At 44.3% G+C, this 14453-nt stretch overlaps 1 protein-coding gene across 1 annotated transcript in view; it reads left to right on the top strand.

The window, feature by feature from the left end:
• The window catches only part of Rtl9 (retrotransposon Gag like 9), a 42353-nt gene extending 33805 nt beyond the window's left edge, over positions 1–8548 (top strand). The window contains exons 3-4 of the mRNA XM_027433634.2: positions 2820–6900; positions 7423–8548. Of these exons, the coding sequence (XP_027289435.1) occupies positions 2896–6900; positions 7423–7527 (4110 nt within the window). The 5' untranslated portion in view covers positions 2820–2895 and the 3' untranslated portion in view covers positions 7528–8548. The remainder of the gene's footprint in view (positions 1–2819; positions 6901–7422) is intronic.
• The last annotated feature ends 5905 nt before the right edge of the window (positions 8549–14453 follow it).

Below are 14453 nucleotides of genomic sequence, written 5' to 3'. Positions count from 1 at the left end.
AATGAAATATGTATCTAGTATGTAGCCCAAAGGCTCATTATGGTCTGCTGCTTATTATGAGTCACTGTTGGTTGATAATTTTAAATGACTCTTCTGCTAACAAAGTTTGAGTCCGTAAACCTAAGTCCCCTGAACTTCACCTGACTGTCTCAAGTGTAATGGCCAATTCTGCCCCTAGACTAAATGGATGCTTAAGTAGCACTAATCTAAAAGTCTGGAGTGGGCCTGGGGGTGTGTCCCAGTAGTAGAATGCTTGGGTAGCGTGTATGCGGCCCTGGGATGCATCCTCAGTATTGAAAAAATAAGAGGGGGGCACTCTGGTTACTTTTCTGTACTTCTTCTCTGATTTTGTGCCCTGCTTCTAGGAAGCAGGCTTCATCCTTGTTCATATGAGATGGGTCCTCACTGGGTATACTCAAGTCTGACATTCTTGCCAGATGTTTGAAACCTATGGAGCTTCCTGTTGAATCCTACATTTTCAGAATGGGCAGTGGCCACCAGATTTCTCTCTGTCTCCATCACTAGGGAATATTGACCTTTAAAAATGCTCATGACTGTGGGTCACTGTTAAGGTTTTCACTTCCCAGCCCCTACACCCAGTCTCTTCCCATCCTCCTTTTCCTATCCTTGAACTTCATTGAGTACCACTGATGCTGCTTCTCTGGACACTCAGCTCTGGTTCTTACCACTAACACTGAGTCAGTCTGCATTGGTCTGGCCAACTGCATTGTCTAGGACCCAGAGTAGCTGTGCCTGCCCAGTTGCAGAGAGCATACACGTTTCATTTCCTGATCAAGGACACTTTCTTGTTCATTTCTTTAATTGTAACAATCTATCCTCTTTGGGGTAGCTAGAGATGGCCATAGCGGTGTGCAGTAGAGGTGGTGGGATTCCTGGGAGCAAGGGGCAGAGGGGTAGGGTTACAGAGGCCAAGAGCTAAGGCAGAACTTCTGGAGGGCTGACAAGTGAAAGGTGGCCAGAGGCAAATGTCAAAGCCTATATAGAGGCAGGAATCTGGGACCAGAGAGCCAGAGCATGCACTAGCAAGTCAAGAGCAGTGGGGCGGGTGGGCGGGCCAGCAGGCTGGCAGGCAGGCAGGCAAGAGGGGTGTGTGGCAGGGGATAGCTAAGGGAGATTGCTGAGAACAGCTGCGGGTATTGGGCCTTGCTGTAATGAATTGGCATGGGGTATAAGTCACACCAAAAGAGCTACAGTGCAAAGGACACTCTTCTCTGTCACTGGTAAGGTAAGATCTTTCTGAGTGTCTAGTGGAAAATTATGGTATGGACAGGGATTATTTGATGCTGGAAGATGGAGTTGGAAGATCTTTTGACTCATCTTTTCCAAAGCATGAATTAAGATTAAGGTAACTGAGGTATCAGCAGGACTCTAGTATTTCTTGGACACCTTACCTTGGGGTTATCTAGTCAACGGGGTTGAGGACGGAAAGAAGAGAATCACTACAGCCTATTAGTGAGGAGTAGGGGCCTATAGAATTGGATGGGCCTGAGAATCTCTCAAACCACACACAAATGATCAAGTTTCTGTGTGTCTTCTTTCTCCCATCTGTAAGAGGGAGGACTGCCAAAAATCTCGGAGGGTTACTGTGGGGATCAAATGATGTGAGACAGGTAAAGTGCCTAGCAGAACTACCAGCCAGTGCATGCTCAAGTATTGCCTGCTGTTGGTATTTCTGCTGTCAGTGTTCCAATTGTGATGGAGGCACAAAACCCTGAGATTGATGATTTCTTTGACATTTCCTCAAAGTATCCAGTCTTCTTTTTAGGGCATGATCGGGCTCCATAGGTCTACAACTGGTGTGTCAAAGCACCACTTCTGTGGCTGCTTATGGAAGCAGGTCAGAGAGGTGAGGCTATGGGAGTGACCAGCCCCACTCTCAGGTAAACAGGTAAACTTGAATTTACTGCACATTGACTAAGACTAAGCTGCGATTGGTTTCTAGTCTAGGATGTCAGACAAACAGTTACATGCTCGCCCAGTGGGACCAAAGACCATGAAACTTCAAGGAAAGGATGAAGACATAAAGATACAGTGTTACCATCACAGTGGTCTTATTTTAGCTACAACTCTTGCTAACCTTAGAAAACTGGTACAATGGGAATAATAAGACTATTTAAGACCCAAGTAGAATCAGGCCTGCAAAGTCTTGCATATCACAGGCTGTTTAAAGTTCTGTACAGTTAAAGTACAGTGCCATTCATGCATCTACTAAGTAACTGATATTGTAGTGGTTGCTGTTATTAATAGCGATAATGATGATAATATTAAGCAAGGTTTTACTTTGTGGAATGCTATTTTTAGTCATTCATCAGATAAATGTGCTACTTTTCCTGAGAAAGACATTCAGGGATATCATAGTAGTAAAATCTGGGTTAAACTATTGGGATTCAATGAACATTAAGAACTAATAATTATCATGGAGTAAAGAGCTCTCTGATCCTTGCCTACCAGTACCTGTAGCGAAAAAGCATAGCCCCAAAACATGAACTTCTTGTACTTGGCCAGAAGGTGGTGCTGCTGACTCATTTGAGACAGGGTTTCCCTGGCTCTGGAGCCAGTTAATGCCATTTATAAACATGGAGGCTGTGGTGTGTACCTGGGTGGGTTGATTTAAAAAGGACAGAGTTTGAAGGGAAAGTTGTTCCAGCTTTGTGATATTTGCTATATGGTTTCTTCAAACTGATAGACCAACCTTCAAAGCCATATACATGACAACTCCTAAAAGCAGGTATCTCTGAGTTATTGTAATATATTCCTGAAAGTGGCTTTTGACCTTTAAACTTCTTTCTCTTTTACAGGTTCCCTTGATTTGTGGGCTTCATCAGGACCCTGATGTCAACACGTTAGAGTCTCCATCTCCCCTGTCCTGTAGCCATGGCAGATATGTCAGTACCATTACATTCATTACGATTTAACAATATGATGAGGGAGGAAAATGGTGACCCCCAAAACAGGGGGCCAACTTTCCCTAGACCAATGGCAGAGACAAGAGCAGAGGTTCAAGTTCTGCCTTCTCAGTTGCAGTTGCCTCCAGTCTCAACTTCAGCCTCAGATCTCGGAGGCACATCTACACAATTGATGACATCCACTGCATTTGACAGTCTGTCCTCCACACCTGTCATGGGAGCACCACACTCTGGGACATTGTCCCCACAGCTGATGTCAGCTTCAGACTCTGGGACACTGTCTCCACTGCTAATGACAGCCTCAGATTCAGGAACGCTGTCCCCACTTCTAATGCCAGTCTCAGACTCTGGGGCACTGTCCCCACTGTTAATGCCGGCCTCCGATTCTGGAACATTGTCCCCATTGTTGTCTACTTCAGACTATGGGTTAATGTCTCCAGGGATGATGACAATTCCTGACTTTGGGACAATGTCCACAGCACTAATGGCAGCATCGGATTCTGCAGAGATATCACCATTGGCAATGCCAGTTCCGTCCTCTGGAGTGATGTCTGCACCTGTAATGAGTGCTTCATCCTCTGAGGCATCGTTAATGCTAGGATCAGATCCTGGTGAGATATCCCCACTCCTGATTCCAGATATGAACCCCGGAGTGGCATCCACACCACCGATGACAGCTCCAGGCTCTGAAGCAATGTCCCCGTTGCAAATTACCGATGAGGACACAGAAGCAATGTCCAAAGTGCTAATGACTGCTTTGGCTTCTGGAGAGATATCTTCACTGCTAATGTCAGGCACAGACTCTGAAGTGATATCCTCTCTGATAATGTCAGCTCTAGCTTCTGGAGAAACAGCAACCCAGCCAACAAACCCCCAGGACTCTGAAGGAATTCCCACTGTGCTCATGTCAGGTTCAGACTCTGGAGTCATGTCTTCACTGCCTATGCCAGTTTCTGGCTCTGGAACAATGTCCACACCACTGCTGTCAATGCCAGATACTGGAGAAATAGCCACATTACCAAAGCCGGCCCCAGATGCTGAGGCAATGTCCCCACTGCTAATGACTGCCCTCACTTCCACAGTGATGCCTACTCAGTTGATGCCAGCACCTGGTTCTGGAGTGATGTCCCCAGATGTAACACAAAATATCAACTCCGAGATCATGTCTGTTCCACCAATAAGAGTACCAGCCACTGGAATGATGCCCACACTACCAGTGAGAGCTTCTGATACAGGGGCAATGCCCATACAGCTAACGAGAGTTCCTGCCTCAGGAAATATGTCTACATCACAAAAGACAGTTCCAGTCTCTGGATCAATGTCAATTCCACTGATGGCTGAGACAAGCCCTGGAGCAATGTTCACAGAACAAATGTCAACCACAGCCTCTGGTGTGATGTCTACACATTTAACAATGGCCAAAACACCTGGAACAATGCCCACAGGCTTTATGAAGACCACAGCAAATGGAGCAGTTTCTGCACAGCGAGTAAGAGGTTCAGCTTCTGGAGTGATGTCCACCCAGCCAGGTATAGCTACAGCCTCTGAAATAATGTCTGTGTCACAATCATCAGCTCTAACCTCTGGGTCAGCGTCCACACAGAAAATTCGAGCTCCTGTCACCGGACCAATGTCCACATCACAAATAAGAACCACAGCCTCAGGACTGACATCTACACCACAAATGAGAGCCACAGCCTCGGGAGCAATGTCTACCCCACTAATGACAGCCAAAACCTCTGGATCATCATCTCCACTGCTAATGAGAGACACAGCCTCGGGAGTGATATCCATGCCACAGATGAGAGCTCCAGGCTCTGGAGCCTTGTCCAAGCCACTAATGACATCCAAAGCTTCTGGAATGTTCATGCAGCAAATGACAACTGCAGCTTCTGGAGCAATGCCCACATCACTAATGAGAGACACAGCTTCTGGAGTTCTGTCCATGCCACAGATGACAGACCCAGCCTTAGGAGGCATGTCCACACCGCTCATGAGAGCCACGGCTTCTGGAGCAATGTCTACATCACAGATAACAACCACCACCTCTGGAGGCATGTCCAAGCCTCTAGCAAGAGTTCCAGGTCCTGGAGCAACATCAATATCACTAATGAGAGCCACAGCCTCTGAGAAGATGCCTAGTCAGCCGATGAGCATTCAAGATTCTGGAGGAGTATCTACACCACTCATGAGACCTGTTGCTTTGGGAGGGATGCAGATGAGATCCCAGGCCTCTGGAACAACACCCCTGATGAGAGCCTCAGACTCATCAGAGATGTCTACAATGCTCTCAAAAGCCTCATCCTGTGGAGAGAGGCCTCTACTACTAATGAGACCTCCTGCTTCTGGAGAGATAGCACCATCTCCAAGAGCCCCAGTTTATGGTACAATATCTGCACCACACATGACAGTTCCAGCCTCGAGTATGATGTCCATGCAACCTATGACAGTTTCAGTCCCTGTATCAGAGTCCACACCACTCCTGAGACCCACAGATTCTGGAGCGATGTCCATGCCACCGATGAGAACCACAGCTTCTAGAGCAAAGTCCATACCTCAAATGATGGCCACAGCTTGTGGAGACATATGCCCACTCCCAATGCAAGCTCCAGCGGGTGCAGGGATATCTCCACCATCAGTCAGAGCACCAGCCTCTTCGACCATATCTACCACACTTAGGAGACCCTCTGCTGGAGCTGTGGCCACAGAGTTAGAGAGAGCTCCAGGCCCTGGAATTATGTCCACTACACAACTGGCAGCTATGACGTCTGGAGAGATGTCCAAGCCACTAATGAGGGCTTCAGCCTCTGGAACCATGCCTATGCCTTTGATGTCACCCATGACTTGTGGAGAGATGTCTATGCCACTAATGAAAACCATGTCTTCTGGGACAATGTCAAGCCTACAAACCAAAGTTGTGAGCTCTAGAGCTACATCCTTGCCACAGCCAACAAATACAGCTTCTGGGGGAATGACTAATCCCCCACTGAGAGCTCCGGCCTCTGGCGCAGTATCTACACCTCTTATGAGATCCTCGGCTTCAGGAATGATGTCCATGCCACTACTGAGGGACACAACCTCAGGAGGGATAACCATGCCACACATGGCAGCTCCAACCTCTGGAGAGATGTCTACACCACTAATGAGGACCCCAGCACCTGGAACAATGTCCACATCACAAACAGCTTTTGGAATGACACCTGTTCTGAATATCAAAGCCACAGACTCCGGAGAGGCGTCTACCTCTCACTTCAGAGCCACAGCCCCTGGATCAAAGAGCACACCACACGTGACTGGCACAAACCCTGAAATGAAGAAGCCACCACCAAAAGAAGTGCCGTCCCTTGGTATGTTGACCCCAGCACTCTGTTACCTCTTAGAAGAGCAAGAAGCAGCCCGAGGTTCATCCTCTGTGGAGGAAGATGCCGAAGAGATTGATGAGGAGAAGCAAATGAAGGGGTTTTTGGATGATTCTGAGAAAATGGCATTTCTGGTATCTCTTCATCTGGGGGCAGCAGAGAGGTGGTCCATCTTGCAGATGGAGGTAGGAAACCCCCTCTCCAGTGAAAATAAGTCTTTCCTGAGAAGATCACAGGGCTTATATGACTCCCTGTCTGAGATAGACATTCTAAGTGCTGTTCTTTGCCATCCCAAGCAGGGCCAGAAGTCAGTCAGGCAGTATGCCACTGACTTCCTGCTGCTGGCCCGACATTTGTCTTGGTCTGATGCCATTCTACGGACCAGGTTTCTGGAAGGACTCTCGGAAGCTGTTACCACCAAAATGGGTCGTATCTTTCTGAAGGTGGCCGGCAGCCTGAAGGAACTGATAGATAGGTCTCTGTACACTGAGTGCCAGCTGGCTGAAGAGAAGGATTCCTCAGGCAACTCAAGCCAAGTTGTGCCAACAGCTTGTAAGCGGAACAATGAGGAGGCCATGGAGAGTGAACTGGGCTCTCAGCAGCAGACTGAGGAGGTAATCAGGGGGGACATATGCTCATGTTTTCTGATTAGAAAAATGAGGAAGTAGCGATGATGGATTATCACCCATAGTCTTTCATGCTGAGTAAAGAAAGAGCCAAGAAGGAGGTACTGAGTTCCTATACCATTAGAGCTCAATGTAGAATTTTATCAGGGAGTATAGATATGAAGTTATTTTAGTTATATTAGCCATTTTCAGAAACAATGTCTGACTCAGGTTACTGGAGGCTTCAGATTATAAGGAAACTCAGTAGGCTCAATGTCAGCTCTCTGTATATTGGAAATCGAGTTCTAAGGGAGAGACTTTTTTTATGGAGTGGGTTCTGCTTTAGTCACATGTGCTGTGGACTCAAGTCATCAGAGGATTTCATTAACTTAGCACTTAGCCACACTTTTTACACATTTGATGAATTAGCCAGTTCTTAGACTTGCTGGCTTACTGAACTTAATCAGACAGAATGCCTTTGGTCCTTGGAAGTGTGGTTCTTATTTATGCTTTTTTCCCCCTTTCTCACAGCACCAACATGTTCCCAAACGCTGTTACTACTTGAAAGAACATGGAGACCCCCAAGAAAGTCTTCATGACCACCTTCGGCAGAGTGCACAGAAGGCCCCCAAGTAGTACTACTTGAAATCTTACGTGATTTCTGACTTGGCTGCTAACCTGAGGACTGGTTCCTGGACCCATTCCATTCAACTGTATCATAAACCTTGTTGCCTTCACCTTCCAGCCTTCCCCTCCAGGCACATCCCACTTTATCTCCTGTTTTTGGTTGCCTTGACCTTCTCTTTCACTTACATGCCTGTGACCTGCCCTGACAATCAGTGTGGACTATAAGAATGTATGGTGTATGAGGGTCTGAGCTCCCATCATCATCATCATCATCAAGGCCTTTTCTAATTCTTGGTCCAGGGAGAAGTCTAGGCAGGAGAAATCATGTCCTACCTCAAAACACCTTAGAGTGTCTTGCCACGTGTCATCAGGCAAACTTGAGGAAATCCTTGTCCTATTCCACCTGGCGGGGGAGCCTATAAAGAGAGAGAGAGATACCCACTCCTATACCACCCTTTCAAACCAGCAGACTCATCGTTATATGCCCCAACTCATAGTACATAAATGGGTCTCCAGGGTCCTTGCCCTGTTTATAGTCTCCATCCTGAACCATTTGTTTTGACCCATAGTATTATTAATAGTGATAGTAATGGCTAACAATTGTTGGTAATGTGCCATGTGACTGGTACTGGGTTAAACCCTTGCAATCACCATCTCACTACAGTGTTATAGTACCTGACTTTGTTCTTGTGTTGTTAGCTTCTGATCTCTTGCTTATGGCCCTTGTCCTTCAGTGTGGAATCTCTAGCTATGACCTCTGGGTGATGCCCTCAGTTGTCAATTGCCCTTGCTCCCCTTGGCTGTTGTGCTTTGTGGCCAGCACTCTTCTTAAGGGTCTTGGTGTCTTAACAGGTATAGGTAGTTAGAACATAATATGAACAGTGTTTGCCTTCAGGTGGTGGGTTATAGTTTTTATTTTAATTTTCTTCTTTTTACTGTTCGCTGTAATTTCTGGATTCACCACAGTAAGCATGTATTACATTTGTAATCATAAAATAAAGGTCATTTGTGAAAATGAATTAATTATGGACATTAGAATTTGATTTATTGAGTTCTTCAAGTTTTTTTAACCTTTACTTTGTGTGTTTGTGGATGGAGGTGGAAATGTAATGCACAGTGTGTATAGGGGCAAGAAGAGACTTTTTGGGAGTTGAGTCTGGGCATTAAACTTAGGCTTTGGGATACATATTGGAAAACTATCTTTCCAACACTTCTGATCTTTCAACATAACGTGTTGGTCACTGTTTAGGGACACTTAAGGCCTTTTCCCACATTAAAATTCCACCCAAATTAAGGAAGGGCAGAAACAACAAGGAAGAACAAATTGAAATAAGACATAAAATGACTTGAAGACAAGAAACAGGACAATGGGAAATTTTATACAAATAGGACCAATTTATTTGTTCAATAATAATGACTGTAGTATAATATTCAAAGATATTTTAAAAACAGAAGGAATAATAAAATTTGAAATATTTTATAAATCTATGCTGGTGACAGTTTGGAAGCAGGATGGGAGAAACGGTCAGAGGCAGTGGGTCCCCTGGTTCAATAGTCTAGGAGACTTGTTGGCCAAGTTATCTAGTGTGGCAGAAGGAATGCCAAGGACACAAAGGACAGAATCCAAAGCCTCTCTGAGTCTGCTGCCCCATTACCCTAAACATTGGATCTAATTCCAGGGAGAGGGAAAATATTCTCAGGAAAAGCAAAAACTGGCATACACTTTGGCAGCCCCACAGTACTGTACGTGAGAATCTGGCTCTAGATGCTGCCTCAATTACTAGTGCTGTTGCCTCAGAAAAAAGGCACAGTAAGTTGGGCAACACACATTCTAGGCAGGGAGACAATCAGCCTCAGGGGACCCAGTTTTCACCCTCTTCTCTTTGCCCATTGGCTCACATCTGGCTCAGTCTAGACCCTAGTGGAGTGTGGATATTCATGTTCAGTTAGGGTTGCTTATATCTCAGAAAGGCAAGCAAAAATCTACTGAAAAAGAAATGTGTAATGCAGAAGTCACAACTCATGTCTGTAAAATGCATACTGGATGGGAAATGTCTTCAAAATGAAACTCATTTTCTTATGGCCACGATAATGGACAGCAATGTCAGTTCTTCAGTTCTCTCCCCCCAGCCACTCATCTTCCTTCGGCTTTTTTCTTCTCACTAGAGATAAATGGAACTGATGAAGGCCAATCACACTCTTTCAGAGTCCAGTCCCTTGTCCACCCACCCTAGCATTTATATTTAGAAATGTTTCAAGAGCCACTCAGCAGCTTCGTGGAGCCTGGCTATCATATACCCATGTACTTAGGACCATTTTGTCAGTTGAAAAAAATGATGGCTCATGGTTTTCTATTCCTCACTGACATATGGATAAAAATAAGGTCCCACGAGCAAGGGGAACTTATATATCATCAACCCCTGCCCTTACCTGCGTGTTATAGAACCTATGTTCCTTGAGAATTTTCTGAAGTTCTTTGGGGGAAGATACCAGTAGAATTCTTGTGCTTTGACTGATACACTGCCTTGTGGAGATCAGCTGGCTACATGACATGTATGGCCACAACTTGACCCCACTCTAGTTGCAGAATGGAACACAGAGGCCAGCTGTAGCTGGGGATTTGGATTCTGGGACACAATGAGAGGTTTAAATAGTGCTGGCCTCAGGTTACAATTTAGACCTGAAATGACCCTTAAATATAGGCTTCTATGTTGAAAACTTGATCGGCAGCTGGTAGCACTATTTTGGGAGGCACTGGAAACTTTGGAGGTGTGGTTTTTTGGGGGAAAGTAGTGTTTCACAAATGATAAAAACCCAGAGACAGATATTGGGGTTAAAGACAAAGATCAGAGAAGCAAAGCAATTGGTAGAGAGTTCTTACTACCAATGCTCAGACAAAAGGGGCAATCCTGTCCTCAGCGTGACTGCAGATTGACTGACTCCTTTCTCCTCCTGTTTAATAATTCCTCTCTAGTTCTGGGATTAAAGGTGTGTACCACCACAACCTGGCCTCTATGGTTAACTAGTATGGCTGCTGGGATTAAAGGTGTATGGCTGACTAGTGTGGCTAGCTTTGCACTCTGATCTTCAGGCAAGCTTTATTTGTTAGATCATAAACAAAATATCATCTCGCTTTGGTTCCTTCTGGTAAGTCTCTTTATGCTTCTTGGGTACCAGAGGTTGAACAAATTTGCTCCACCACACCCTTCTGCCATGATGTTTCATGTCACTATTATCTAGAAACAACTGATCCAGCGTCCCATGGACTGAAATCTCAGAAATCATTAGCCAAAATAAATCTTTCTTCATTTTGAGTTGTTTGTGTCAGGTGTGCTATTAGAACAGTGAAAAGTTTAACATACCATCTTTGGACAGTTTTCACTTTATGCATTTGTGAGAAAACCCCCATCAACTTTGAGATCAGGTGACCATACTGATCTTATTTTACAGACTAGGATCCTTAGGCAAAGGAAAGTTAAGTAACTGGCCTGTCTTAGTCACTTTCTATTGCTGTGAAGAGACACCATGGCCATAGAAACTTACTTTGAAAGCATTTATTTGGGGCTTGCTTATAGTTTCAAAAGTTTAGTCTATTATCAGCATAGCGGGGAGCATGGCAGCACACAGGTAGATGTTGTGTTTGTGATATAGCTGAGAGTTCTACATCCTGATCTGCAGGCAGCAGGCAGAGAGAGACAGACACTGGGATTGGTTGGGTTTTTGAAACCTCAAAAGTCACCCCCACTGACACAATTTCTCCAATAAGGTCACACCTTGCAATCCTTCTAATCCTTTCAAAGTGTTCCACTTCCTACTGTCTAAGCATTCAAATATGTGAGCCTATGGGGGCCATTCTTATTCAAGCCACCACATGGCCCAAAGCTACTGAGCAAAGAAAGAAGTAGGGCTGGAATTTGAAATCTGTCCTCAGATCCTTATACAACAGAACTACTATACATAAAGCTTTGTTATTTTTAGCCTTGATGGCCCCTTTGAGGACTCAATAAACAAATATGTTGCTGAACATCAGCCAGTTTTTGAAGCTTATAACAATGGAAGTCTGGATAAAAGTAACCCTGCTCACCCCTTTTCCCCAACATAGATCTAGATATGAATTGTACTTTTCATAGAGGGCAAGTCTTCAATATTCGAAAGAACAGAATCAATCACTATGGAATGTCATTAACCCTAGGAGTTTGTGTGCACAGTCTAGTGTAATCTCAGAGTGAGCAGCCTCAGTTTGAGCTGTGAGCTATTAAAGAAGCTAAAATATTCCCCAAGGCATATTTTCATTGACTAGAAGAAAGTCTTGGGCGCAGGACCCTGCAGGCGGAAGAGATTCTGATGGTTATGGCAAGTGCTGACTCTTGTTGATCAGCACTTTCCTGGCATTTTCACTTTGCCCTCATGAAAGGGGGCATACAAATAAGGAAAGAAAGCTATTCATTATTTACACACCCTGCATCCTTGCCTTCTAATACCCACCCTTCACCTATGGAAGGTTATTCTGGTTGTAACATTAGAGGAGAGTATGCACACTGAAAAGTCCCCGGATTCCATTTCAGTAAGTACATATCGATGGTTTGTAATCTAGTGTTTTTTTTTCTGATAAAAATTCAAAGTAATGTTGAACAAAGTGGGGACAAAGCCACAGTGAAGACTGAATTAAGAAAAGAAAATCTGGTGCTTGAGCGATGTCTCAGTGGTTGAGACCCAGGTTCAATACCTGCAACCACATGGTAGCTCACAACTGTAACCCCAGTTCCAGGGGATCCAACACCCTCACTCAGACATAGAGGCAGAACACTAATAAAATAGAAATAAATAAAATTTAAAAACAAAAAGAAAATCTGTAGGGCCAGCTGACAGAAGCCCGACCTTCACAGTACACCAAAAAGTCAGTGTGATACAGTGGGGAGAGAGTTTGACTGAATGGCCAGAGGGCACTTAGTTACACAGCAGCCAGGAGCAAAGCTGTGATCTTCTATTTCTACACACATGGCTCTATTAGCCATCAAGAGTTAGAATGAAACAGAGACATTTTCTCCTTTAAGAAAAAAATGTGGAGCATGCCGGGTGGAGGGTTCAGGAGGTAGTGCTTACGTGTAAGACTGGTGACCTAAGGTGGATTCCTGGAAACCATGGTGGAAAGGTAGAATTGACTCCCAGAACTATCACCTGACCTCCACATATGCATTTGAATCTCGGGAGCACACATGCATACACGTGCGTGTACACACACACACACACACACGCACACACACACACACACACACACACACACACACACACACACACACACACACACACCCTGAACAAAATAAAAATTTGAAAACGGACTGCTATGCACATTGGTGTGTAGTCTTCAAGCACAGGCATGCTGATCTTCTCCAGATCATTTCAGTTATAGTGCCGTGCCACCAAATGTACGAAACAGACATTTTCTAACAAACCCTTGAACTATTCATAAACTCTTTCAACAATAGCTTCAGTGAGATATAGTTAACATCCCTCACATCATCCATTTGGTGTGTGAGTCCTCATTTGCTATTTCCTTCAGCCTCCAGAAACCACTCGTCTATTTTCTGTCTCTGTATATTCACCTATTCTAGACATTTCATAGTAGTGGATTCTTATTAGATCTTTTGTGATTGGTTTCTTTCACAGAATGTAATGTTTTCAAGGTCCATCTACTTTGCAGTGGTTATCAGTACTCCATTCGTTTTCTAAGTGGAATACTTCATTGTATGCATATATTATATATTTTACAATGAATCCATCAGTTAATTTGTGTATATCACTTTTCACTGTAGCCTCAACTGCGAAGTTATTCTTTCAGAATCAAGCGAAGAGATTAAGAAAGGCAGATTATTCCTAATGGCTCAGACTGGCTACAACTTTCTTACAGTTCTTATTCATATTCAGTCATGGTTGCTTACAAATAAAGGTGCATGCAAGCTTGCCTGGTGGGGTTTGCTTCACATCCATAAACCCCTTTCTACATTGGAATTTACAAGGATTTGTGATCACTATCTTGTGTATTCTTCTTCCTCTCATTAAAATTTAAAATAAGCCAAACAATTGATTTATTGCCATGGTAATCATTCATTGGCTCTTTCCTTTTCTGACCTCACCCAGACTTTCCATATCCTGAGCACAGGAAGTTAACCAAAGAGAGGACGTGGAAGCAGGGGGCACAGAATAGATGGGATGAGAACAAAACAAGATGGGAATCTGGGTTCCAAACCTTGGTATACCAGCAATAAGCTGTGTCATTCTGAGCCTTAGTTAACTTACATTTACTATTGTTAGATTCTCATTGGAGAGTCAAACTATGTGACACATCCTTCTTGGTTTGAACATAGTCTGGGTGTCTGGAGGGGTTCAAGTGACTTGGGGAGGACTACTGGGGCCCAGGTCTTGTCTGAACCATTGCTAGAGGGCAGCATTGTATCAGCCATTATTCTAATAAAGCTGCCTGGGGTGCGGTCATTTCAGGATTCTTTAATTGAAAACTGTAGTTTCTTTCTCTTCCACAAACGGCATTCTTGCAAAGGGAAAGTAAATTCTGAAGAACTGAAGAGGAACCAGGAAGAGAAAGGTTTTTGATTCTCTGTAAATTTCATTGTTCACTAACAATTTGATAAGGTAAAGGGGAAAATGCTGCATTTTGATTTCTAATCAAGCCTCTTTGCTTTAAGTCTCCTTCAGATACAGCTGCACAACTGTCTTTTCCTCCTTGAAAAATCCCATCAGCACCATGAGGGAACAACCAGGCCACAGCCAGAAAATCAGGATCCTTCTTATCTCCAGGCTCTCTCTTCAATGACTTGTTTGATGACAACTAAAAAGTAAACATTTAAGAAATGGGTCTGTTACAAAGAGTAATTCAGAAGGCCCTTGTTAAATCTTTTGACTGTTTGCCACATTTCATA

The sequence above is a fragment of the Cricetulus griseus genome, chromosome X, assembly GCF_003668045.3.
Source record: "Cricetulus griseus strain 17A/GY chromosome X, alternate assembly CriGri-PICRH-1.0, whole genome shotgun sequence".
Taxonomy (NCBI): domain Eukaryota; kingdom Metazoa; phylum Chordata; class Mammalia; order Rodentia; family Cricetidae; genus Cricetulus; species Cricetulus griseus.
Note: the sequence above shows the minus strand (reverse complement) of the source record. Positions and strands in the feature narration are given on the sequence as shown.